General features: G+C 40.0%; 1 protein-coding gene across 1 annotated transcript in view; it reads right to left on the bottom strand.

Moving 5' to 3' along the window:
• prkn (parkin RBR E3 ubiquitin protein ligase) overlaps positions 1–27,654 on the bottom strand; it is a 100,385-nt gene that overhangs the window by 60,529 nt on the left and 12,202 nt on the right. Inside the window, exons 2-4 of the mRNA XM_060872097.1 lie at positions 13,127–13,290; positions 2,223–2,427; positions 49–167 (exon numbers count right to left, since the gene is read on the bottom strand). Coding sequence (XP_060728080.1) covers positions 49–167; positions 2,223–2,427; positions 13,127–13,290 — 488 coding nt within the window. The remainder of the gene's footprint in view (positions 1–48; positions 168–2,222; positions 2,428–13,126; positions 13,291–27,654) is intronic.

The raw sequence follows: 27,654 nt of genomic DNA, 5'->3' as shown, positions 1-27,654 counted from the left end.
TTTTTTCAGCAATGCTGATTTTACAGCCCTACCTTTAAACACACTCACCCGGCTAAGCGTCAGGGTTCCTTGCTTGCAGGTTCGGCACCGTACACGTAGTTTTCCCGGCTGAATGGATTTACACACCGTCTTACAGAACACGTAGAAAGAGCTGTGGGGTTTGGTCTCTGTTGATCCAAGCATAAACATAATCATGAGCTTTAGCACAGTTTAAGAATGTTCTTGCATTAGCCTAGATGTAATGAACAACCATGAACCCATTCTATTCAAACTTAAAAAAAAAAGAACGAAAGAAAAAAAAGAAAGAACTGCACTTCAGTTATGGCTGAAATTCTACAATCGCTTTTCTGATGTCCAGATTCATTTAGAGATTGCTTTTGCAGCTCTGTTTGCGTCTCTGCCAGCTATTGTGCATTTGGAGTGAGGAGAGGAACATTGCTGAGTGAGGGAACAGACAAGGACAAGGTGCATCAGGAAGTGTACAGACAGACACAAGCTAAGGACAAAAGAGCCACAAATCCAATTAGCCGGGAGAAACGGCAGCTAGAAATCTTTATGGCAAATGAAATGGAGAACGCATCCTGACTGGCCGCCCCACCCTTTTCTAATTCACACACACACACACGCACACACACACACCTGGCCGCAGTGTTCTCATTAGAGCTAAAAGCATGGGCCAGAGAAGAAGGATGTGGTACCTTGACACGATTCTCAATAAATCCAGTGGAGTGGGGTTTTATAAAGCATGGCCTGTCTAATTTATGACATTGTTGTGAAAGCGCTCCATTATGCTAATGCTTTTAAAGCATGGGGCAGAGGACAGTTAGATAAAGACGAGCTTGGATTGGGTGGAACAAACGGGAGGGTTGGGGAGCCACAGAGGAGGTGGAAGGACGAACATAGGACAGCTTTTAAAAGTGCCCATCATTGTGGAGCATGACAACGACTGCATCACAAAAAATACCCGCTGAAACGAATGAAGGACAAATCTGTAAGAGAGCAGGAGAGGAGGCTATGCTATTATATCTCCCAAAATGGCTGTACTTGGTAAGTAAACTAACTTTTTTTTTATTTTTTAAAGTGCTACACGACGAAGGCGAGTTTATACGCGATCACAATGCGGCCAGGCTGCAGAAAATAACAAAACAGAAACAACTAAAGACAAATCTGTTCGCTTAAATGTGCAATTTATTCAATTTTAATGCTACGGTTTGCACGTTTCAAGCTTTTCTGGCCCAGAAAATTTATTAAAAATAAACCCCACTCCCAGCCAGAAGAGAGCTGGAATCCCACATTTCATATTTACACCATCTTTGTGTTGCCTTTGTAAGTTGCAATAACGTCATGTTCAAGAGGAAAAAAACCCACTGACGTCTCCATGAAAGTGTTTCCATGGAATTGTTTGCTCTGTCAGAGCAGATGAAGCTCCTAAAAAGTTACTTCAACTACAGCTTTAATTACAGTCACAGATCTGACTGGCTATTGGTTCTGTTCTGACGTAGTGAACCTCAAACAATCAGGCAAATTTTTTGGACTGAAATTACAACACAGCAACGACATCAAACAACAGCGAGCAGCTTAGCAACAAGCTAGCTAATAGCGAATAGCAAAAAGCTAACAGGCTAAGATTAGTGATAACGGATGTGCTAAAGTCAGTACTGTTGTGGAATGAAATTAAAGTTAGATGGCTAGCATGGTGTTAACTCTACTCGCGATTGTTTGACGTTGCTGTGCTGCAATTTCAGGCCAAACTGTTGCCTGACTGTTTAAAGTTCACCCTAATAGAGCAGAACTAATAGTCAATCAGGTATTTAAGTGAAAAAATGATTTTAATGAGAAAGTAGCTTTTAATGAGCTTTATGTGCTCTGACAGAGCAAATACACACTTTAATGAAGGCGTCCATTTTTTTTTTCTCGAACATGCAGAGGTGTGAACTGATATCATTTCAACCTGCAAATTACCTTTTACAAGACTTCAAGAACACAGCAATCATTCAACACAGTGGTTGGCGTTCAATAGGGGAAGATGAGGTCGAACTTTTCACTGCAAGTTCATTGCAATTCAACCTCAGTAGTATCAGAAAGTTGTAAAATTTACATACATAAATATACAAATTTACATACATAAATAAATAAAAAGCAAAATTCCAGGCTCACCATTAAGCTCCCTCCTTCACCACACACACACACATACACACACACACAGACCTTTGTGTCTGTACCTGTTTGTGTGTGTGAGTCCTCATTCTCTAGGATGACAGCAAGGCCGGTGGAGGTGGCAGGCAGTCGTGAGGCACTGAGGTCCAGTCGGGTCAGACTGTTTACTCCTCTGCTCAGCCTACGCTGCAGCACCAGCTCTGAACGGCGTGTGGAACCAGCTGGAGGCAGCACCACGTGTACCGTACTCTGCTCGGGCAGATCATAAGCCTAGCACGCCAGGAGAAAACAAATCCCATCAATATTCACAAATTAGGTTTTAGTTCTATAGCAATACACAATAAACAATACACACACATTTTTTTCCCACTTGTCTTTGCTTTTCTTATTTGTCCTACTCATGAGAACATCTTTTATTCAAACAATACCATTTCCACACCAAGACAGACGTGACAAAAAAGTGACGCCCCTCAGGAAAGTCTATTATTATTTTTGAAATTGCTGTTATTTTAAAATAAATTGCACTGTTTATGAAAATCTATTTCCATTCATTCAAAAGGCCCCACAGTAGCTGTAAATCTCCTAAGACACAACTTGATATGCCTGAAGACATTTTTGTGATTGGACAGAAGATATTTCTGACAAGATGAAGCTCTGGTTCGGAATCACTGTATGAGCTCTAGGGAAATAAAATCCATCTTCCAAGCCGTGTACCACAGTCTATACAGAAATATAGTGCTGGTAATGCATAATAAAGTGCATAACCAACTCGTAGTCTTGTAACGTTCTGCTGTTTATTGTCTTAACTTTCTGCCATATGTCTGATGACAGAGAACTTCAAGCGCTTGGGTGTCAATTAAAAAAAAGAAGAACATTCAAAGGCACTATGCTAATCCAACTGGATGAGTGCACTTCAGACCGCTGGGATTACAACACAGAGATATAAACATGCCAGTCAAGCACAGCACTGGCACAAAGCCACTAGCAATCAGAAGGAAGGACAAAACTTACTACGGTGAAAAATCCTCCCTAGGCTGCTGGAAAAATAATACAATGTGTGACTGTATACAAAACTGTGTACGCTTTATCAAGGCTTGTTCTACTAAAAAAAAAAAAAAAAAAAAAAAAAGAATTAAAAAAGTAATTAACTTTCCGATTCAACCTCTATGGTGTCGAGTTGTGGCTTGTTGCAGTGTGAAAACACGATTAATGTATTTCTCTGATGGCGTACAATAATGCGCGAACGCCTAGAACGTCTCGCTCTGTGTCTCTCATTATCCAGGCCATTTCTATTGTGTGGAACATGAGATGCTGCCGTTTGACTTTCCCTCCTTTTCTTTTTGCTCGTGTTCATTTTCGAATGAAAATTTGCAATGCAAATGAGCTCTCCAGAGAGAGAGAGAGAGAGAGAGAGAGAGAGAGAGAGAGAGAGAGAGAGAGAGAGAGAAAACATGTCATTGAAAGTGAGAGGCTTATTAGAGCACCCACACACACTGATAGGTGAAAAGGTCCTTGTTTGTGCAACAGTTTATACACATGAGACCATTTCTCAACAGGGAAAAACATGGGTTGAAATGGGGAAGGGGAAGAGGAGGGGAGGTGAATAAACTTGATTTGATTTCAATTGAATTATATGTATAGCACTTTTAACAATGGACTCTGTCAAAACAAACGTCAAAAAACGTTGTCAGAAATATATAAATTCATGTATAGACTAGAAACAGAATAAAAAAAATGTAAAGTTTAAAATAAAGTTAGTATTTATTTCTAACATCTATCCCTAATGAGCAAGCCTGAGGTGACGGTGGCAAAGAAAAACACCCAGAGATGATACGAGGAAGAAACCTTGAGAGGAACCGGAAGGAAACCCGTCCTCATTTTAGTGACAGTAAATAATGTAAATGTAAATAATGTTTTTCCTACAATAGTTTGTAGTCGAGTGGGACTGTGCAACCGAGAGCTCCTGAGGAACTAATAGATTAACGTAATTTCCGAGTCCATTCAGACTTAACACTAATTCATTCCTGACAAACTCTGACCATAAAGCTGAACATAAAGCTGACTGACACACGGGCAGTTAAAGACGTCGCTAGGTGACAGTCTCCAAGTTGTTCGATCATCTCATGTATCTCCAGGCTGTCCATGTAGGAACATCGTCAAGAGCAGCAAACAGCCTCGTAGTGATGAGAACTCTAACCAGAAGAAAGGCATCAGGGTAGATCAGACAGGTCTGAACACGTCAGCTACACGGATTGTTTTAATTTCCTCTGGTTTGGAAGGAACAAGCCGACAGACGCACGAACCAACAGACAGTTGAAACCTACACAACTTTAGATACTCTGTCATTACGGAGCCTTAGGAGGACACAAGAGATGAGCGCATGGAAATTAGCATTGATTACATGCTGCATGATGGATGTTTGAAGAGTCAGAGTGCATCATCTATAATGGCCAGACACGGTGGATATGGCACATTACGATGGTCAATAGCATCTTTGAGTTTTATGATAGTGCTCTGGTTTGGTCATTACGTTCGTAATCAATGAGAAAAGGCGTCCGGTGTCAGCCACATGACCCCATGATTGAAAGGGTCACAACGACGACAGCGCTCGGTGCACCTGAACGGATTAGTCAGTCTAATCATTAGCACATCGATTCCCTCACCTCTCAGAAATAACATTTTTTGTAGAATTCATTTGACAGACAATTCTGACTATTATGATCATACACACAAATCGTTAAAAAAACCCAAAAGTACCTTTCAGAGGCCTGTCCGTGGATCCGGAGTTGCATTTCTAGCTCTACTAATTAACATAACTGTTTTTTTTTTTAGTTGGTTTGTTAATCACTTATTGAATACAATTCAAGAGGAATATCTAATTAAGATGCCTGTACTTTAAGGGATTAAAATTAATGCTGATTCTATAAACGGATAAAAGAAAATCCCAAGAAGCGATACTCTGAGACTCCTGATCGTCACACTGCTGAAATCTACCACATATATTCACAATCCCTAAATTTCAAGGGTTTTTTTTTTTTTTTTTTTTAGTATTTGTCTCTTTTTATTTATTCAACTGGTTTGGACTCTAATATATATTCTTTAATGTTTTTCATTTGATTCATTTCATTTGATTCTTTAACTTGATTCATTTCAGAGAGTCGTTTGAAGACGTGCTTCAACGGAAGACATCAGAGACATGAGGATAATCTGAGCTTTTGTACAAAAGTAGTTAATAAGGTCAATAATCACACATTTGCTTACATTTAAATAGGGAGATAGAAAGAGTGCAGTATCTTCATAGGATTTAGTTTTTTTAGTTGTTTTTTTTTTTTATTGCTGTGTCTGTCATAAATGCCTGATTTTTTCAGGAGCTTTTTTCCCAAATTTATGATGCTACTTTTTTGTATTTTTTTGCAGAAAACTACTCGAATTCCAGTTCTACTCCTGTCAGTACAGATGCATATGTAATGACTTTCTGTAATAGCTGTACTCATGTTCGACACACGTGAATGGAAATGGGGAACGAGTCTTGGCCCAAATCTGGAGAAAATTTGTGATGCAAACTCCAACATATATCGCAGATTTGATATTACTTTCTGTTTACTGGAGGGATTGTTTAGGATATCGAACATTTCCTAACTTTGTTTTTAATATTTAAAATGCTAATGTGAATCCTCTGAGATGAAAACGTGGATACAATGAATGTTTATTGCATTAAAAACACGAGTAACAATTAAAGCCCTTTCGGTGTCTGCGTCCATTCTCTGGAGGATTAGGAGTCTATCATGAATCTGTTGTGCATTCACTCTGCATTGATATGACCTTTCCAAATTATGATGTGCTCTTTGGAGAGCCCGATCAACAAGTCTGTGTTTTAAAGACAGGGACAGTCTGCGTAAGCAACGTCTCGTGTCTTCTGAGGCACACGATGACAGAATTTCAATTTTAAGAGTGAGGAGACAATCAATGAGTCCTTCATTCAGAATCATAAGCAGCCCAAAAGACTGCGCTCAATTTACCAAGGTCGTCTGAGGTTAAAGCCATCTCCTAGGAACTGAACAAGACAATGCGAAATATTCATCTGGAAGTAGCTCGGCACTGCAAATGCGATCTGAACACAACTCCATACTGTTTACTCGATTTCCAGCAAGCCGCATCGCTGCGTTTATAATACACAGCGACGTGGGAAAAAAATAAATAAAAAATCATATTCCTATCCACCAGAGCCTCAAGATAGTGGATGATGTTATACACCTGCAAAAAGCTTTGTCATCCTAAGCCTCAGATTAACACAATTACACACTTTTAACATCCCATTGCAAAATATGGCAGGAAGGCTGATGAGCTGTTCCGACTGTAGCAAATCTGTCAACAAAATATACATGTGTTTGGGCCAAAGTGAGTCTGCTGAGGCAGACAGAGAGACGCAGAGGAAACCTCCTGCTGCACACACATCCAAGCAGATGGTGGGGAAAAGCTAGGCTAAGAGAGACAAAGCCTGCGAAGGCTGTGTGACTAATGTGAGCGGGGAGTTCCGAGTCCCACGGCAGCTCAGTCAAACAAGCACGAGATGCCTGACGCAAAGGCGAAGACGACGGTTTCGAACTCGGTTACACTCTGCGAGTGTGAGCTGGTAAACAAGTACAAACAAAGCTGAAATGATGAGAATGCCATCTCAGGGGTCGGGGTGCCAGAAGGAAAGCAAATATTCTTTGAGCCTGACTGCGTCATGTTAACCTTAGGAACATGAACCGTAGTCTCAGCTGCTTTTCTAGAACAAAAACATTGGGGAGAGAATTGAAGTGAAACAGGGTTAAAAAGAGAGCAGTGACGGACGCTCGCTCTCAAGAGTAATCGGCAACGAAAGGCAGACATCCTCAAGGAAGCGTTTGGGAAAAAGGGATTCATTAATAAAATACACAGTGTTCGTGGTGAGAGTTAAAAATGAGGGAAAAAAGCAAGCAAGCATACTAAATTAATAGTTTATTCATTTCACATTGAATAATTCAATATTTGTAAACAATCTCTAAAATGACTAAGTTACACTGGATATACTTCAAGGACGAAGCTTATGGAAGATTTTAAACCAGGGAGTGGCATCACCTTGAAGCTTCCTGAACTCAAACCATGACTATAACTCATGCAGAGAGTTTGCAAAAGGCAGCGTGTGAAAAATCAAGAAAAAAAAAAAAGTAAAAAGTGATGTACAAAGAGGCTGACTGTAATAGACAGAGACAAACTATAGGGAAAGGAGAGATGGATGAAGAAGAGCATGGAAACAGAATGAATGACAGGGACAGAGAGAGAGAGAAAGAGCGCGAGAGAGAGAGAGAGAGAATGTTGGTACTCCACTGGGATGGAGAAGCTAATAGAGCGCATTACAGCGAATGCTGCTCTCCTCACTACAAATGTCAGACTGCAAGTCCCGCGGCACGGACAGATAAACAGCAGAGACTGTCTGTGCCTGCAGCTACACACACACTCGTTCCTCAGACGCTACAGCGCTGACGTGAGATGAATCACAACACACACTCACACAAACTTCTACATCACAACCTCGTAACAGTTTGACTTGATCTTATTAAGTAAACAACAAAGTCCAGGTTCATATTTTTAAGCTTTTCGCTGACGTTGTACATTATAAGCTCATCGATATATAAATCTATAAAGTCGATCAAATTTTGTCCCTAACCTAAGGCAATGAGTTACCTTTTGCTCCCTCTTACAGCCCTTTCCGTTTATTTTGTAAAGGACAATAAAGATTGTGATCACAATTAAAACATAAATTCATAAATCAAGTATAATTCATTCCAAGTCAACAATACTGCAGTCATTAAAGGTGGGGTGCACGATGTTTGAAAGCCAATGTTGACATTTGAAATCACCTAAACAAACACACCCCTAACCCAAATATGTGTCACCTCTGTTTTGATACAGTAGCTCCGCCCCACACATACAACCGTAATCCTCCTCAGTTGGGGTATGTGAAGAAAAGAATTCCACTGTGCTGTAATGTATATGTGGCGATAATAAAGGCTTCTATGTCCCGTTCTTCTTCTTCTTCTTCTTCTTCTAACCCAGGCAACTATTATGGCGGAACCTGCTTGGGCAGCTGACCGAGGGTATATTTTTATCAGTATATGAACTCAATGAGTAATACTATGGTAATACATATGTGTTTTTGCAGTACTGTGTGTTGTACCGTGAAAGGTTTATCTCCATTTCATGTGGAAGAAGACGTTCAACACAACACCTAGAACCTGAGGCAGAAGTAATGGCAGGTATCCGCCATGTCAATCTTTCAATCGCTTTCGGCTAATGTCACACATGCGCACTGAACACTCTCTCTGCCGCATATTGTAAAGACACGCCCCTTTCTGCTAATTGGCTACATGTTTGTTTTGTTTGTTGGCCCTCAGTTTTCTGAAGCATTTTTCAAACATCGGGCACCCCACCTTTAAATACATATATTAAATATTATCCCATGCCTTGTGTTACATACAAGAAACCTTTTTTTTTTTTTTTTTTTCTAAATTTATTCCAGAGCAATTCTTTTTCACATTGTACGGTGTATATACGTAATTAAATGCATGCGCATTGTAAACAAAACAAAAAATGGTCAAATCCTAATGAAATTCAAGCATGCATTCTTCTATGGTTAACAAGGGGTGAATAATAGGGCAATAAGAATAAAAGTAAGTGGTCCGCACTCTGTTTTGCCCTTAAATGTGTGGTTTGAGGCAACAGTTACTCAAAGGTAGATCTACTCTGCAGAGATGTTCTACTCAGAGGCTGTTAAGTAATAACAGGCAGATTTAAAATGAGATCTCATTTTTCTGCCTTTGAGGCATAAAGGAATATAGAAGGATTCTCTCTTAGTGCTACTTGAGAACATTTATAAAAGTGGCTTGTAGAAATGGATTATTAAACAAAGGCCACTAAGGCATACAGCAATATTAACATGTCTCCTTTATCTAACCAGCCTGTTTATCAGCCATAAACTCGTGCTCACTGTCCGCTTTACTAGGAGCGTTCGTGCAGTTATCTAAAAGGCCATTACCGTGTCTCAGAAGCTCAGTGCAAAAAATAAATAAAATAAACAAACAAACAAACATAAATAAGTAATGAAATAAATAATAACATGCAAACATGTTGAGTTTCAGTTTATGTTCACATGAAACATCAGAATGGGGATCAAAAAAATTTCATCATGGGTACGGACTCCATCATGGGCGCGGACTCCATCATGGGCGCGGACTCCATCATGGGCGCGGACTCCATCATGGGCGCGGACGCCATCATGGGCGCGGACGCCATCATGGGCGCGGACTCCATCATGGGCGCGGACTCCATCATGGGCGCGGACTCCATCATGGGCGCGGACGCCATCATGGGCGCGGACGCCATCATGGGCGCGGACGCCATCATGGGCGCGGACTCCATCATGGGCGCGGACTCCATCATGGGCGCGGACTCCATCATGGGCGCGGACTCCATCATGGGCGCGGACTCCATCATGGGCGCGGACTCCATCATGGGCGCGGACGCCATCATGGGCGCGGACGCCATCATGGGCGCGGACACCATCATGTGGAACTAAAGATAGTTTGTATCTGCATGAATTATCACTGCTCTGCTGCCATATGATTGGCTGATTAGATAACTGCATGAATGCAGGTGTACAGGTTTTCCTAACAAAACAATAACCCTTATTCAATTCAATTACATTACATTACATTACATTACATTTACTTGCAGACAATAAAGCAGCTGTACAGAAGTAGAGAAACAAATAAAAATGTTCAAGTTTAAAATGAAGTTATTATTTACTTCTAATGTTTATCCCTAACGAGCAAGCCTGAAGCGACGGTGGCAAGGAAAAACCTCCTGAGTTGATATGAGGAAGAAATCTTCTCCAAATGTCCACCCTGAGACACATATTAAAACATTACTAATGCTGTATTATAATGTGCTGTATTTTTGTTATTCCTGCGTGAAGATAATATCATTCTAAATATTGACCTGCAACTCGTTCAGGGTGGGTTTGTGATTAAAGTAAACATTTTGTATCTAGATCTCTGCAGAAAAAAAGCGTTTGTCTCTTGAGATGTCACTTCTGTTTTCAGCTTCCTGCATGTCTCATAACCCAATTTTACAAACACCTGTGTACACACACACACACACACACACACACACACACACAGGTCACCTTCATATCCTCCACGCTACGAATAACTGCCTCTGACTCTGTCCACTAGAGAGTGAATGTGTGTGCACATAATGTCTGTGCTGTCTGCTGTCTTCACCCACTGCTCCATCCTCACTTGTTGACTGAATGTGACAGGTCCAGTATCTCTGCCCTTATTCTATCCCACAACTGCCAATATAAAAAAAGGAGATCGTCCGCAGCCATTTCTCTCATTCCAAAAAAAAAAACCGAATAATGCCACAAAACTAAATGAGTAATTTGTTAACAGATAGGTAAACAGCGCTCCTATTTCACGGCTAATAAAAGTTATCGACACGTACCCTCGATCAATTATTTTAGGTGCCGATCCGGAAGGACAGCCGATAGAATCTTCCACTGCAAACTCTTGTTTATTCTGGTGTTAATCCTCATAATCCATAGAGGAAGAATAAGTCTGCTGAGAGAAGAACTCGTCTGCATACACCACCTCGCTGAACAAATAAAGGGCCAATTAGTTCTGCTCTGTTTACTTTGTTTTAAGATGTTTAATTCAATTAAAAGTGTTAACTACTGGGTCAGGTATTGAACTACATCTATCCAAAGAAAACAATCGAATACTGAGCAATTTGGAATCTAGTCCATTCAGTCTGAGAGCTGGAAGGCACTTGAGGATGGCTGTGTGTTCATTGTGATGCGTTAAGGTTTTTTTAGGTCTCTGAAAAAAGGGGGCAATATAAAGATAAAGCAATAGTAAGGTGCAGGTAGTTTGGCTGGATACTAGCTATACTCAAGGTTCTTGAAGTGAAATGTTCTCTTATTGGCTGGGAGACAGAAACCTGACGTTTACATATATGGCATTTGGCAGTCACACTTATTCAGGGCATAACTTTTATCTCATTTGATACAAAAACGCAATTGATGGTTAAGGGCCTTGCTCAAGGGCCCAGCAGTGGCTGCTTGCTGGATTTCTGATAGTCCAACACATTAACCATTAGGCTACCACATCCCATCCCATGACATATGACTCTTGAGAGAGTGTAACTGGAATTTCTCCTTGTCCTGGTCCATCAGAGCAACACTGGCCATGCATAGGCATCTGTCAGCTCATGTATGATGAAGTGACCGGAGAACATTCATTTCCAATGAGAGCTGGCGACTTCCAGCAACATGAGCAACGGCAAGGTTTAGATGTGGGCGTGTCTAGCAATGTGACGAATGGAAGTAAAGATAATGGAGTTCATGTGATCAGTGACAAACAGATCACACTGCTTCTCCTTCATCTTGTATGATATGATGCGGATATACACTGCTGAAATTTATACACAAACACCAATTTTAGCGGCAAGATTTGGAATTGTAGTTGCTCCACCCACTGATATACCTTATTACCATGGCAACCAGTAGTAGGAACACCCACTGAGCACTTCATAGCACAGAGACTGGAGACTTGAACAGATAAAATCACCGTGTGTGAACGGAGATTTAGCCTTCAGCCTCGTCTATAGGTAGTGGTCCTGCATTAGTGGAAGCTAGTGGACAAAGAAAAGGACAAATGACCATGCTGGGAGAAAATGGAGTAAAAAAAATATAATAATCTGTTAAATATCTCTATCAACTACTATCTATGCTGGTAACAGTGTTTATCATTACCTGCGTTCGTGTTTTATCTGATGATAACATCATTAGTTTCCACAACACACATTCAACATGAGTGACAGGGGAATGTTGTAACACACAGATAATGTTAATATAACACAGATAATGTTAGATAACACAGATGCCTTACTGTGCTTAAAATCCCATAAATAATAATAAAAAAGAAACAGTGATTGTTCTCCACGCATGTTTGTGATGATATAAGACTTGGATTCGCTAGAATCGAGTGAGTTTGAAACCAGACCAGTTCTGCGGGTGCACCGGGAACAATCACACTGATTCATAATGCATTAAATGTTTCCAGTGTGAAACCAACCTACGAATTAATTAAAAAAGCAAATATTAGGATTAACAGATCCATTTATGAGCTGGGTCACACGCAGGTGGACCCATTGCGCCCTCCATTGCACTGGCACGTGACTGTCTGCAGTCATAAGGGGGGATCTGGGGATATTGTTTCACTGGGAAGTATCTAAGTATGTCCAAGAATATAAGTGTAAGAGTAAAGCCTTTACAGATAACGTGTGTATCGCTTATGTGAAAGTTAATTGACTCCTTTGAGTGCACCTGAGAGTGCTCAGTATGTGAGTGTGTGTGTGAAGCAACATTAATGCATAATTAAGAAGGTCAAACTTAATGAAGCACTGTGTACTAAAGTTCAGGAGATCCCTAGACTCTGTTTTTCCCTGACAGACTTCTGCATCCATCAGCGACAGTGAGAAAGATAGCGTGAGAGTGAGAGTGAGTGTGTGTGTGTGAGAGATAGTGAGAGAGAGAGAGAGAGAGAGAGAGAGAGAGAGAGAGAGAGAGAGAGACAAAGACAAAGAGCAGTAGAACTACAGAGGAGTGAAGGGCATGAAAGTGTCAGCTGTCCTCTGTTTTCTATCTCTCACTCTGTGTGGAAAAACGAATTGAGACCAAAAGAGGCATACAGAGTGACAGTGGGACAAACAGAACTCAGCCACAAGTGATATAGAGACTCTCCTGAGAGCAGCGAAAGATTGGGATCCAGCTTCCGAAGCCTAACACTGAGTTTGACCCTGAGGTTTTTGCACACAGTATCCTTGTGAATAAACAGAGCACATGACAAACAGCAGACAAACATGCACAGAAATGTACAGCTACCTGTAGTGTGGAATCTCCACAGAGCTCTCTCCCAGCAAAAATGACACGCAGTTGATCAGGCTGAACGCCTCGCAGTCGCCCCACCGTCTGCTTCAGCTCGGCTACACTCGTCCCCTCCTCCACCTCCACCTCCACCGGATCACTGGAGTTAAAGCGCACATACACTGAAGGGAAAAGAGGAGCGACAGACATTTATATTATGAGTACAAGTTCTATAATGTAGAAGGACATCAACAAAAGTGCAGGTGATTTGTTTCCATCATAGACAGACTTTCCTTACATTTTCAACACACAGGTTTAATACTTGTTGATTAATGAACCATTTGTTATTTCAGCTTTCATGGATTTGATTCCGTTCTTTTTGCTTTTAAAAGAATTCCACTAAAATATTAACATGAGCAATGAATGACTCAATGAATAAATTCAATATAACAATGTAGTATAAAAGCATGGTAAAAAAGTCAGAAAACTTCCATAACCCAAAACTATGACACAGTAAATGCAAAACACAGGCAGAAAGAGAATCTAAAGATGTGCAGAAGGATGTGTAGAGTGAACATGAAGGGATGAATCTTGACAGAGGAAGGGCAGGTGCAAGAAGGAGGACATGTGCAGAGAAACAAAGCACCCGACTTTAACATTCAGCTTGTTCATTCGGCTTATTGCACGTCCCCGAACCCCTTCATTAAGATGAGTGTGATTTGGTGCAGAAGTATTTCTTTTTTCAGTATCACCTCTGCTTATTATTTTAATTGAAATGAGTCAACCTTTACAAAACTCCCTGAGGCACAGAGATAAATTCAGAATTGGAAAATGGATGATCTTGGGGGAAAAAATTCTCAAATCAGGAGCAGAAGCAGGAAGGGGAACGTCTTGCTGTCCTTCTCACTGCGTATGTGATCTGCATCACGTGACTATGTGCTCAGATTCAACAATAAACAATCACGCTTACATCGTTAAGGCATTGGACTAGTGATTGGAAGGCTCCATGCTGCAAATGCTGGGCCCCTGAGCAAGGCCCTTGCACAGATGACGCACAGCTTCACACACACTCTATACATTACACTAAAAAATAAAAAATAAATAAAAAAATAAATAACATTTATATATACATATACATATATATATATATATACATATACATATATACATATACATATATATATATATATATATATATATATATATATATATATATATATATATATATATATATATATTTTAATTATTATTTATAATTTATTTATTTTTATTTATTTTTTTCCCAGTGTAATGTATAGAGTATGTGTGTGAAGCTGTGCATATTATTTTATATAAATATATATATATATATACACGTATATACATGTATATATACACACACACACACACACACACACATATATATATATATATATATATATATATATATATATATATATATATATATATATATATATATATATATATACATATATATACATACATACACACACACACACACATATATATATATATATATATATATGTATATATATATATACACACACATATATACACACACACATATATATATATATATATATCGTCGCTGTCGGGCGGAAACCTCGTATATCCAAATTTTGTCAATTTCATATTTTTTCACATATCGATGCTATTGGTCAGTCCCCACGTGGGTCTGTTATTTTTACAAGTTATTAACCAATCTAAAGTCTTGAAAATAGCTTGAGCGCAAATCTCATAACTCCTTTGGACACTTCAATTGTCCACCTCTTCCTCACTCCGCTGGAGAGCTTCGCGTCATATTTCTCCTCAAGAAGAGTCGCAACGAATCAACACGTCTTCCGAGGTAAATGTCTTCAAAACACTGGGCTCAAAGAAAAAAAAAATCTTGACCCCCGCTAGTTCTGGTGCTCGTCTGAGGACAGGAATTTAGCGCAAGACAATCCACTGCAACGTGGACTAAACCCTGTGCACTGCAGATAAGGTACGGCGTTTTTTTAATTTCCTGAAAAATAACAGTTTTGGAGATACGAGGATTCCGCCTGACAGCGACGATATATTTATTTATTTATCTATCTCAAATAAAACAAATGTGGAGAACAAATGAATTGAGTTGCACTAAAGCGATTAGGTTTTACATAATGATTTGAGTGGGTATTTTCAAAACCCTGAATAAAAACAAACTCCGGGCTCTTAGCTGAGGTGAGAACTGAACCCACAACATTGGTGGCTTGCAACAGAGACATGAATACTGCACTTCTACAGTACAGTTGTTTCTATCAGCACCAACATCTTTGTGAGATTTCATAACAAAACAGGTTGACGTTACTACCACGTCATGCTCACGCTTCTTCATCAAATCTAGTCATTTGGAAACCTGTTCGATGGAGTTTAGTATAAACAAAAAGCATTTAGTTCTGTGTTGTCTTACAGAGCTCTGTGTCTTTATGTAGCACCATAGTGCTGGAGGAAGGTTGTTTCACTTCACTATGCACTGCATCAACTATATATGGACAAAATGGCAATAAAAGCTTTTTGACTTGACCATAAAATCAAACGTTTTAACGTAAACTATATGTAATGTTTTTTTTCTTAAATCTGACTGACTGCATATTCCCTTTTTTTTTCAGTGTATAGACACTTTTTAACAAAGGCTTAGTCATTCACAGCTCTTTCAGGAAATTGCGTCTGTCTAGATTGTTGATTTAATGTACAGTGAGAGTGCAGAGCATTTACTGATTGCCACTAAACAACAAAAGCCATAGGTCTTGCGCCAGTGCTGAAGAGAGAGTTGAGTGATTGCGTGTTGTTAAAGCATGACATTCTCCGGTAAGTGCTTGTGCTAGAAAATGACACTTGACCAAAAAAAGAAAAATGTCAAAAATATCATAATGGGAAACAGGACAAAAGAAGACAAGCAGGCTGAAAAGATGCATGAATCAGTCTAATGTGGTGAACAGACAATAAATTCAAGCATCCAGTTCGGTTTGGTTCAATATGACACTATTCTTTCAGTCAGCTTTAAGTTACTGTAGTGTAGAGTTTCACAATTCATACAAAAACTGCTATCACTTCCACTCTGCTCGTTATTAACTGCAGGAATAAGAGACAAGTGTTTCCCTGACAGCTGAGTTGAAGATTAGCATTTTAAGGTGTAAAGCTGATCGCACATTGAACCAATGGTAACAATTTCCATAAACGTCCTCGTTGTTTTGTGCCCCGTCCGTGAGGATAACAAATGAAAGAAATCCTCCGGTGTCATGTTTCATCACAGCAGGAGTCTGTTTAGCGAGCGCTTTCTTTTTAATGTGTCTGGAACTGCTGGTTTGTTCCGTCGGAGGAGGAAAAGGCAAAAGTGTGAGAGGACGGTGTAGGCAAACAAACGACTACAGCCAGACAAAATCGATACGAACAGCTGATTCACCAAAAAGGAGGGTTTTGGGAGGAACAATCAGCTGTCATACGGAGCAGGAAGTGCACCATGGTACTGAACCTGAGACTACCTGTAGGAGGTGCTGTGTGTTCGATTGCACTGGAACTCGTACTCAGATCTTTACTTGTTCAGGAAGTAAAGTCACTTGCGCTTGTGTTTTAGCTGATGATGATGATGACATCGTCGGTTTTCACAATACATATAACATGGAAGACAGGAGAACAGCATGGAACACAGAAGAGGTGAAATGTCTTACTGTGTATAAAACACACCAAAATGATGATGATGATGATGATGATGTTGTCCTTCAGCTGCTCCCTGTTCAGGGTCACCACAGCAGATCACCCAAACCATATAACTTGATTACACACATTTTATGCTGGATGTCCTTCCTGACTAAACCTTCCCATGTTATATGAGCAGGATACTGGCACTGAGAGTTAACCCTTGAATGGCTGAGTTTGTTACATGCCCGGGAATCAAATCCTGCCCCTGGTCTACCAAGGAAAGTCCCAAAGGAAATAAATAAATAATAGGGTGGCTCGCATTGTGTTATGATTTTCATGCATGCTATGATGCACGTTAAACACAAATACACCAGGGTTTGACAGAATCAAAAGTGATTCCACAACCAGCTCAGTTTAAGCTGCTGCAGCCAGGCTGAGGTTTGTAAATGTACTAAAGACACACAGTAATTATGTTGTTTAACTAAGCAGAACATGTCACTGCTCCAGCACAGTATGATGCTGGGACATGGCCTCTCCATGATGATGTAGAGATACACACACACACACAACACACACACAAATTTCTAGTGTTGTTGTGAAGGGTCTAAATATTTATGTACATGTAAACATTACATACTACTTGTTCATACATTAATTAGCTGGATGACACTGAAGGGCAACATAAACTGTCCAAGAAAACACGGATGAATGCACTTTTCCATACACATGAATAAAATGTAAATGAACCATAAACAATTTTCTTTTGTCTTCTCATGAGATTCATTTAAATTCACACAAATATTTGAATAGAAGTCCTGCTTGTGTGGGAGATCAAATCAATGTCAAATCAAATGTGTGTGTCTGTGTGTGTTTGTGTGTGTATGGGGGAGAGAGAGAGGGAAAGAGTGAGACAGAGAGAGAGAGAGAGCGAGAGAGAGAGTCACAGAGAGAGAGAGGAGTGAGTGAGTGAGTCACAGAGAGAGAGAGAGAGCGAGAGAGAGCGAGAGAGAGAATGAGGCAGAGAGAGAGAGTGAGAGCGAGAGCAAGAGAGAGAGACAGACAGAGAGAGAGAGAGAGAGAGAGAGAGAGAGCAAGAGAGAAAGAGAGAGGGGGGGACAGAGAGTGAGACAGAGAGAGAGCAAGAGCGAGTGAGTGAGAGAGAGAGAGAGAGAGAGAGAGAGAGAGAGAGAGAGAGAGAGAGAGAGAGAGAGAGAGAGAGAGAGCAAGAGAGAAAGAGAGAGGGGGGGACAGAGAGTGAGACAGAGAGAGAGCGAGAGTGAGTGAGAGAGAGAGAGCAAGAGAGTGAGACAGAGAGAGAGCAAGAGAGAAAGAGTGAGACAGAGAGAGAGAGAGAGAGAGAGAGAGAGAAAGAGTGAGACAGAGAGAGAGAGAGAGAGAGAGAGAGAGAGAGAGAGAGAGAGAGAGAGAGAGAGAGAGAGAGAGAGAGAGAGAGAGAGAGAGAGAGAGAGAGAGAGAGAGAGAGAGAGAGACAGCGAGTGAGAGAGGGAAAGAGTAAGACAGGAAGAGAGCGAGAGAGAGAGTGAGAGTGAGTGAGACAGAGAGAGCAAACAAGAGAGGGGGGGGAGTGAGAGAGACAGAGAGAGTGAGACAGAGAGAGAGAGCGAGAGAGATAAAGAGTGAGAGAGAGAGGGGGGGGAGTGAAACAGAGAGAGAAAGAGTGAGACAGAGAGAGAACGAGAAAGAGGGGGAAAGAGTGAGACAGAGAGAGAGAGAGAGAGTGAGCGAGAGAGAGAAATAAGGAATCTAAGGTTTTTTGTCTTTGACGATTAGAATTCTCATTTCTTTGACACGGACAATGTCTCTACACCATCTGAGTTTTGTCTCTATGACTTCATTAAAATATTTGACATAATACACAACATATAGCAGCAGAAACTGATCCAATTGCCACTATGCAACATTATGTTCAGTTCAATTTAGTTTCATTTATATGGCACTTTGAACAAAGGACACTGAAAGCAGCTTTAAAGAAATATAAAAATTCTATATAAAAATGACAAAGATTTTTTTTAACATTTGTACTTTATATTTATTGTAAATGACAAAGCCTGAGGTGATGGTGGGAAGGAAAAACTCCATGAGATGATACGAAGAAGAAACATTGAAAAGATCCAGACTCAAACAGAAATAATCAGATTTCATTATAGAGTTAACACTAATTCCTTCCTGCTGAAGCTGTCAAGTCAAGTCAAGTCAAGTCAAGTCAAGTCAAGTCAAGTCAAGTCAAGCTTTCACTGTCATTTCAACCATATAAATCTGGCACAGTACACAGTGAAATGAGACAAGGTTTCTCTAGGACCAGGGTGCTACATAGAGCAAACACAGAGCATGTGCAACAGTACTGGAATGAATATTTAATATTATGGCAGCAGTTATATGAGCTATTGTACTGACAGCACCATATTGGATCCGGAGTGGCCACTGAGTGCTACTGCCGCACCACCATCTTGGTAACTATTCCCCATTATAAGTTCAAAAAAAGATGGTCCATGTTGTGGAACCAGGAGTAGGGCAACAGGATGGATCATGTTCTATTGTAGATTACCGTATTTTCCGGACTATAAGCCGCAACTTTTTCCGGCATGAAGCTTTCAGTAGACCAATGAAATTGCAGAACGGGTTAACTCCGACACCGAAGGAGATGACTTCAGTGGTTTCAGTGCACAGGAGGAGAAAGATAGTGACCAATGACTTTCTTGGTAGGCTACTTTTTACTGCTTTGTTAAAGCCTGTGTAAAGTTAAAGGTAGGCCAATGAGCAGAAAGGGGCGTGTCTTTTCAATATGGGCAGAGAGAGAGTTCAGTGCGCATGTGTGACAGCAGAAAGCAGTTTTAACATTGACATGGCGGATAAAAACAAAGAAAGAAAGCGAAGAAAGGCTTACGATAAGGCAAGAAGTAGGACTCGTGTTAATATAGGATCAGCTTTCCAGCGCTGGAGAGAACTGAAGGAGCGGGAAGTTGGCCACAGATTGGAGTTTCCTGAGTCAATAACTCCTGAGTTAAACACTGTTACTACACAAATAACACCTTTCTATCGTAGTAATGTAGAGAGGCAGCTACAACCGCGTTTTGCTAGTAACAGCGCTTAGCGTTTCTTTGCTTTCTTTCTTTGTTTTTATCCTCCATGTCAATGTTTAAAACCACTTTCTGCTAATGTCACACATGCGCACTGAACACTCTCTCCGCCACATATTGAAAAGACCCGCCCCTTTCTGCTCATTGGCTACACGTTTGTTTTGATTTTTGTTTTGATTTTTAGTTTGTTGTTCCGACTCAGTTTTCTGAAGCATTTCTCAAAAATCAGAGACCCTGCCTTTAATTTGTTTCAATGTACCTGTAGACACCTGCGGCTTATAGACATGTGCGGCTTATTTATGTTCAAAATAATATTTTTTTTAAAATTCAGTGGGTGAGGCTTATATTCAGGTGCGCTCAATAGTCCGGAAATTACGGTAATGTAGTTTCTGCATTGCTAATTTTGATCCCCCTCCATTACCCGTAAATACACGAACAAATTCAGATGACTGGTCTCTTACCATAAATAACAATAAGATAAGAACCTGAGAAAATAATAGTGGTGAGAGGTTAAAATGGGGTGTATAAGAAAAAAAAGGGTTGTGATTTTGAAACTGTATAAAAGATACAAAACTACTGATTCATATCATCTACAGATGCCTCAGCATTGCTGTGTAAATAAAGTCTGATTTTTAGCATCTTAAAACCTTTGTCTTTGGATTTCTTAATTTCTGATTAGCAAGATTTTCCTTCAACTTCAACTTTATTCATTTATATAGCACATTTTACTGCAATTTCACAAAATTGCACAAAATGCTGCACAATATTACAAAAAGCATAAAGCAATATGTATCAGACCGATTATAACAAAGAAAATTTAAAACAGATGAAAAATAATATACATTAAAGGGAAAAAGATAAAATGAAATAAAATATTATAAAAGCATCAAGAAACTATCTCTAAACAAGGTCTATTCTCAACAAACGCTAAATTAAAAAGATAAGCTTTTAACTGAGACTTAAAACCTTCTAAAGTTGAGGCCTGCCGAATGTGCAAAGGGAGGCTGTTCCACAGTTTTGGGGCGATGACCATGAAAGCTCTATCGCCCCTAGATTTTTTTGAGGAACGGGGAACTGCCAGTAGGAGTTTATCTCCTGATCTCAGCGACTTGACTGGAGTATGGTCCTTTAAGAGGTTGGTGATATAGCTTGGAGCGATGTTATGAAATGCTTTAAAAACCATCAATAGAATTTTGAAATCAATTCTATACTGGACTGGACGCCAGTGAAGAGTAGATAATACTGGAGTTATGTGTTCTCTAATTTTTGTGCCAGTTAGAAATCTAGCTGCCGCATTCTGCACTAATTGCAGATGAGATAGCTTGGGTTTGTTTATCCCAACATACAGAGAGTTGCAATAGTCCAGTCTTGAGGTGATAAAAGCATGCACTATGACCTGACAGTTTCCATGACAGTTGTTACTCATTAGGGTTGAAAGTCTGTCATAACAAACACACTCAGAATGTAACTGGAGTTATATAAAGGCATTATGCATCTCACAGACGTTTCTAATGTGAAGGTTTTCAGTCTTTGCAAAATATTTGTAAATTAAATATTGCAGTCCACAACATTAAAGAAAAAATATATATATATAAAAATTATTCTCCACTTTCAATGAGCAGATGCAAAAGATTGCATTCATGGTTCACAGTGAAAAAACAAGCAATAGCAGAAGAAAAATGTCAGTTTTCGGTTGCACAAAGGCTGCAGGATCACAATTTTCCTAGTTTTTTTCCTAGTAAGAACTGTATATTTCACAACACGTTTCTTCTCGTTAGTGAAATCAGAAGCATGCCAAAACAAGCAATAAAAAGTGAGACGATTGTAATTCAAAAAAACCTAGAGGACAGGAAATCATGTAATGTAAATGATTAGATTATAAGAGTAATTATACAGGTGACTAATTCAATCAACATGTGTAGTTATATGAAGACAGAGCAGCTTGATGCTGCATGGAGTGGAAAAAAGTGGCTGAATGGTGTGTGGTCAAGCACCGATACATGAATGGAGGGTGGAGTCAGAGGCGTGAGTGGTTAGGTTGAGAATGTACTTGTGGATGAGTGAGTAAAGCCCTGACGCCCTACCCCTGGTTGGAGTCTCGTCGGTTGGTGGTGCACTCTGCCGGGGATTGATCGGCATGGACAGCCAATGACCAATGGGATTGCTGTGGATAGAACCACTTAGAGACGGTCACAACGTCTTTAACTGCCAGTGCATCGGTCAGCTTTGTGTTCAGTTCTTCATCAGTGAAGATTTAAAGACTTCGTCAGTAATTAATTATTGTTAAGCCTATAATCAACTCATCTCTGTAACTAATAGTTCAGCGTAATTTCTCTTACTTACACAATTTTACTCGTCCACAAAGTGTTGTAGAAAGGACATTATTTACATTTACATTATTGGAGGGATGAGGATGAGTTCCCTTCTAAACCTGGCTCCTCTCAAGGTTTCTTCCTCACAAAAACTCAGAGAGCTTTTTCTTGCTCAGGCTTGCTTATTAGAGATAAACTTTAGAGATAAATAGTAACTTCATTTTAAACTTTATAAAATGTATATTCTGCTTCTCTGCTTCTGTAAAGCTGCTTTGAGACAATGTCAATTGTTAAAAGCCCTATACAAATAAATTGAATATTTTTTTTGTGATTTCAGCAGGGATGTCAGCCAAATAGGACAGCTGAGCTGTACTGAAGGTGTCTCAGGGTGAGACCACTCAGCAAGCCAGAAAGAAAAGTGACAAGGGCTATACTATATGTGGGGTGTGGAGAATAAGCCTGAATAAAGCTGTTCCACAGCCCAGGACTTTAATGCGCTACTCAGAGTGGTGAGAACAGCAGAGACGGTCATCAGCTCTCCCGGGTATTCCAGAAATCTCCAACCAGCGATGCAGGAACAGGGCTGGGAGAATTGTTGAAGACTTTCACCACCCTGGACACCGACTCTTCAGAGTTCTCTCATCAGAGAAGTGCTACAGGATGCAGAGGATCAACACAGACAGACTAATAGGAGTTTCTACCCATCGGCAATCCAGCTAGTGAATGAGGAGAGGCACTTGAGAGTCTGCATATTCCTACCTCACACACAGACACACAGTTTGCAATGTAGAAACATTAAGCATTTTATATATAATAATATATATAATACATAATATATATATTATGAATCATTCAATTCTATATTTCTATATTTTGGCTGTCGTAGTTTAAATAGGCATACTAAAATCATTTATTTTTTCAAAAAATACTTGGGTCTCTTATGGTGCAAAAATACAACATATGGGCTCCTATAACGCTGTTGTGTCATCACTCATATTGCGGCCCCTCATCTGGGCCCCATGACAAACTAATTCCCCATTAATTTCTAGTGTATAGGTACTAGTTTCCCCATCACTCATATCCAGATTTCCTTTACAAGTAGGTTGACAAGTGTGCCCACTTGATCACTTTAGAATTGCCCAGGCCCAACGGTGGGTAAGAGACTAGGAAATATTTTCAGAAATGGTGCTGAAGAAACTGACCCCAAAACTGACCCACTTCATCCGAACGGTCGCCATGGAGTATTCTCCAGAAATGGTGCTAGAACTTAGATAAGAAATAACAGGAGATGATAGAAATGTATTGCTGCTTTGGAGGACAGGGTACATGTAGATCTGACTTGTAACAAATGTTAAACTCTTAGACTGATGTGCCTGTGGTGAGAAAAAGGAGAAGAAGGAATTTAATTCAAGTACTGTGTCTATATCACTTTGCTTTATGGTCTTGCCAGGCATGCAGTCAAGCATAAGAAGGAATCCGCTGGAGGTTAGAATGACTGAAATAGAACCTAAACATATTGATCAAGCACTTCACTGTAACTGGTAGCTGGAGATGAGGAAGTGACTTCATGCCAGTGCTGCATTAGAACTCCAAAAAAACCCCAAAGAGATCACTTCCAGAATGTTGGCTGACATTGCATGCCAGATTCCCTAGAGCCTGTGTCAGTCCTCTGGCCATTGATTAGCAATAAAAACTGGCTACAGCACTGAGAAAAGCGTTTTAAAATACTGCCAACCCCCATAGCCTCTAATTTCCCTCCGCCATAACAGTAAAGAAGATTGATTTCTGCATTCCAGAATGGTTTGAACACTGGGGAGAGCAAATACTGTGATAAGCCTCTGCCATCACCTTACTCATGTCCTTTATAGCTTAGCATTGGACATGCTTTAGCTCAAATGTGATGGTGCAGTTTGTAACCAAATACAAGAACCTGCTATCAGTGCTATACAGACAAGGGAAAGGAAAGGAGGTCAGGGCTTCGCTGTCCATTTGAGGACAGAACAATACTCAATTTCATTGGTTTGTGAGTCATATCATGATTTTTTTTTTTTTTTTATCTCTTCACACAAAATAGTGTATTAAACACTTAATCTGCATTGTATTTTCAAATGTAGAGCATTCCATAGATGTATATAGTGTCCTGGATCCAGTAGAGACTGCATTGGCTACAATAAAACTGTACTTTGTGACTAATCTATTTTCAAAGCTCAAAAAATTATAATCCTGTAATATTTTTCATCGATGCCTGATTATATAATGACATTACAGGTTTTATTGTCAGTTGGGAAGCCAGACCTTACGCCGTAACCCTGTATGATGGTCTACATGTGCGGTAGCCTGGGAATACCTGCTGGATGCTATTGTATTCCAAAAACCAGCAAATTCAATCATTCAATCTTGTTGGAATAAGCGGTGAAATAAGGTCCAGAAAACGGCTACCAAGCAACGGTTCAGGCAGAATCAAAGCTATCACAAAAGGCTGAAACATGCAGCCAGGTCAGAAAGCCACAAGGTATTGAAGCTTCTCCACAGATTTCCACTAGAGCCTTGTGCACTTACCATTAGTCAGACCCTGAACACCAGTCTTGAAAGGTCATTCATCACTATATAGTGTCCTTCACATTGCACTCTGAAACATTACTGAACTCTGCTAATATCAAGCCTACACTGAGTCTCGGCTGGACCAGGTTAAATAGAGATATATTTTACAGGGGTGATAAGCTGCCAAGCAAGCCAAACGGGGCTGATGGTTTTGGATACAACTGCCGTGTTGTCTGTCACAAGTCCATCAGAGACTCGGACTGGGCATAGAGGTGGATCATTAACAATGCTAATTAAGCATCAGGATGGTGGCTCTCAGCCTAGAGCCCAGCCCACCAGAGACTAGGAAGACAGCAATACATGCACACATGGCTGGCCAGAATACACCACATCCCTAAAGAACTTGCTCCATCAATCTGGAGAAAGTGAGAGAGAAAGAAAGGGAAGACTTTACTGGTCCTGTGTACAATACTATCCTTTTTTTTTTAAAAAAAAACCCATTTACCCTCACAGATGGACAGAGAGATTAATGCCATCTCTCACTTCCAGACAGCAGTCGTCTGGGGCATCTTCAGGATTTTAGTTTTGTGTTGTACGTTTAATCAGAAATTATATCTGGAGGCCACAGTGCTATCAACTACATTTGTGTTGTTAATCAATAGTGTTGGGAATTTTTAGAAGTCTTGTAGTCAAGTACATTTTACCTTCACGACCTCCTTATCCAGAAAGACTTATAGAAGAGTTCTGAGGTCTCCATCAACGAATACTGGTTCGATGCTGGTTCACTGACGTCAAGGAATATGAATGGAATCAGTCTAACAAAGTTGTTGTTTTTTTAGAGTTAGATTTTAAGAGCTAGTTTAAGTGCTTCAGGAAGAGGTAGGTCTTTATTTAGTCGTAATTGAAGACTGCTAGTGACTCAGCTGTTCAGACATCTAGGGTAAGTTCTTTACACCACCTAGGTGCCAGAACAGAGCCCTTCCTTGTACCATGAGAGATGGAGGGACCAGGGCACCAGTCCAGATGGAGCACAGTGCAGTGCAGGGTATAATAAGCTGGTCTGTTTTCTTCAGGCAAGCATCAGTGTATTAAATCTGATGTGGGGAGCTACAGAAAGCCAAACCACAGGAGTGTAGCAATTGGGTGGTGAGAGAGAACTCAAGTACTCAAGACCTAAAAATGTGTAAGAGATATTTAAAATAAATGTTTAAAAATCGAATAAAAATAGATTAGAAATACTTCAATAAGAACACAAAGTTTAAAATAAAAATATAACATTTTACAAAAAAAAAAGCACAATCTCGCACCTTTAAGCCAAAACTAAGTAGCCAAATATATACATTTAGTATATAAGTAATAAGTACTGTAGTAGGACCAGATCCTCAGTACTGAATCTGTCCACATCCTCTCCAGTTCTAGGTCCTGTCTTGTCTTGTGGACTCTCCTCTTCAACTGGGTTCTCAAGAGCTTGATTTGTGGTCGCTGAACCACTTTAGTATGGATTTGGGTGTGTGTTTGCCCTGCTAGAAAATCCAATCTTGTTCTAGCTCCTTTGCAGAGGCAGACAAATTTTTTTACTTACAATCTCCTGGTACTTCATTCAGTACATGATGCCATTTAACCAATCATGGTTTCCAGGGTCTTTGAAAGAAGAAAATAAAAATCACGGATCGTCCACCATATACAACTGTGAGGATTAGGTTCATTTCTGTAGAAGTATCTTCTGCTTCACTCCAAACCCACACTGAGTCCAACAATTCTCCACCTTAATGTATGGGGGCAAAAAACCCACTTACACTCTGTTGTTTTAACATATTCATTATTGCTGTAGAAGTGAATATGTTCAAAGCTTTCTCATTTTATTTGTCTGTTCTCTAATTTTCTTCATGCTGATGAACGTCTTAGAGAACTCAATATTTACATCCCAGAGGATGAATATTAAATATTGAGGTAACAGAACCTTGCAAACAGCAAAATCCACCGTGTGTGTGTATAGCCTTATTATATTTTATAAATCAACTGCTTCTTGTTTTTATATAAGACTATAATAGAAAAAAAGATCTCCATGGCTAAGCTGTAAGGAGGTAAACATTTCACATGATCCCCATTTCTTCCCAACCACACAAAAAGTCCATGTCCCGAACCTTATGACGAGGTGAAAGACAGACACAAGACATAGATAAATAAAATGCACTAATTGTAGCACTGGTGTATCTCCGGCCCTGACACAGGTGATAAAAAACTATTTATGCCACTATCTAAAAAAAAGTGCTGACGTTTTGTTTCTAAAAGCCGTCCCTGGCTGCATTTCCATTTGCAAACAGCAAGGATGCCTTACATCCTATTTTTTTATTTACATGCTATACAGGAAATGCTTTGCTAGGCACTGGTGACTGAATCTTATACTGACGTATCTCACTCCGAGATCTGCATTAGTTTTCCATAATCTTCAAAATCCACTCGATTTGTTTCCTGTTTCTCACAATTTCTCAGGAGCCATGGCATCTGTGTCCTGCTGTTCCTCTTCGCCATCTCCCAGTCTGATGCCGGCGCATATATTCATGAGAGAATGTGTAACCAATTCCGATTTCAGGCAAAATTTGTTTTCCAGACTCCATCCTCTGGTTTTAATTATACGGCAAGGCATTTGCAGAAAGCGCTCTGTGCATTTCAGGTGGCTATTCGCTAGCTGGTGCAGACGAACCGTGAAATTATTTGCGGGTCTAATCATTGACTAAACAATAAAACATTAATTCGGGGAAAATGGATCAAAGTTAGGTGGTCGGCGAATGGGATCGGGGTCCTCATGGTGCATGCAAAAAGCAGAACAGGCAAACTGTGAAGCTCTCTCTCTCTCTCTCTCTCTCTCTCTCTCTCTCTCCTCTCTATCTATCTCAAACACACACACAGAGTTTAATATAGATGAGTGATCAGT

This window comes from Tachysurus vachellii, chromosome 6 (genome assembly GCF_030014155.1).
Source record: "Tachysurus vachellii isolate PV-2020 chromosome 6, HZAU_Pvac_v1, whole genome shotgun sequence".
Classification (NCBI taxonomy): domain Eukaryota; kingdom Metazoa; phylum Chordata; class Actinopteri; order Siluriformes; family Bagridae; genus Tachysurus; species Tachysurus vachellii.
This window is presented reverse-complemented; position numbering and strand designations above follow the sequence as displayed.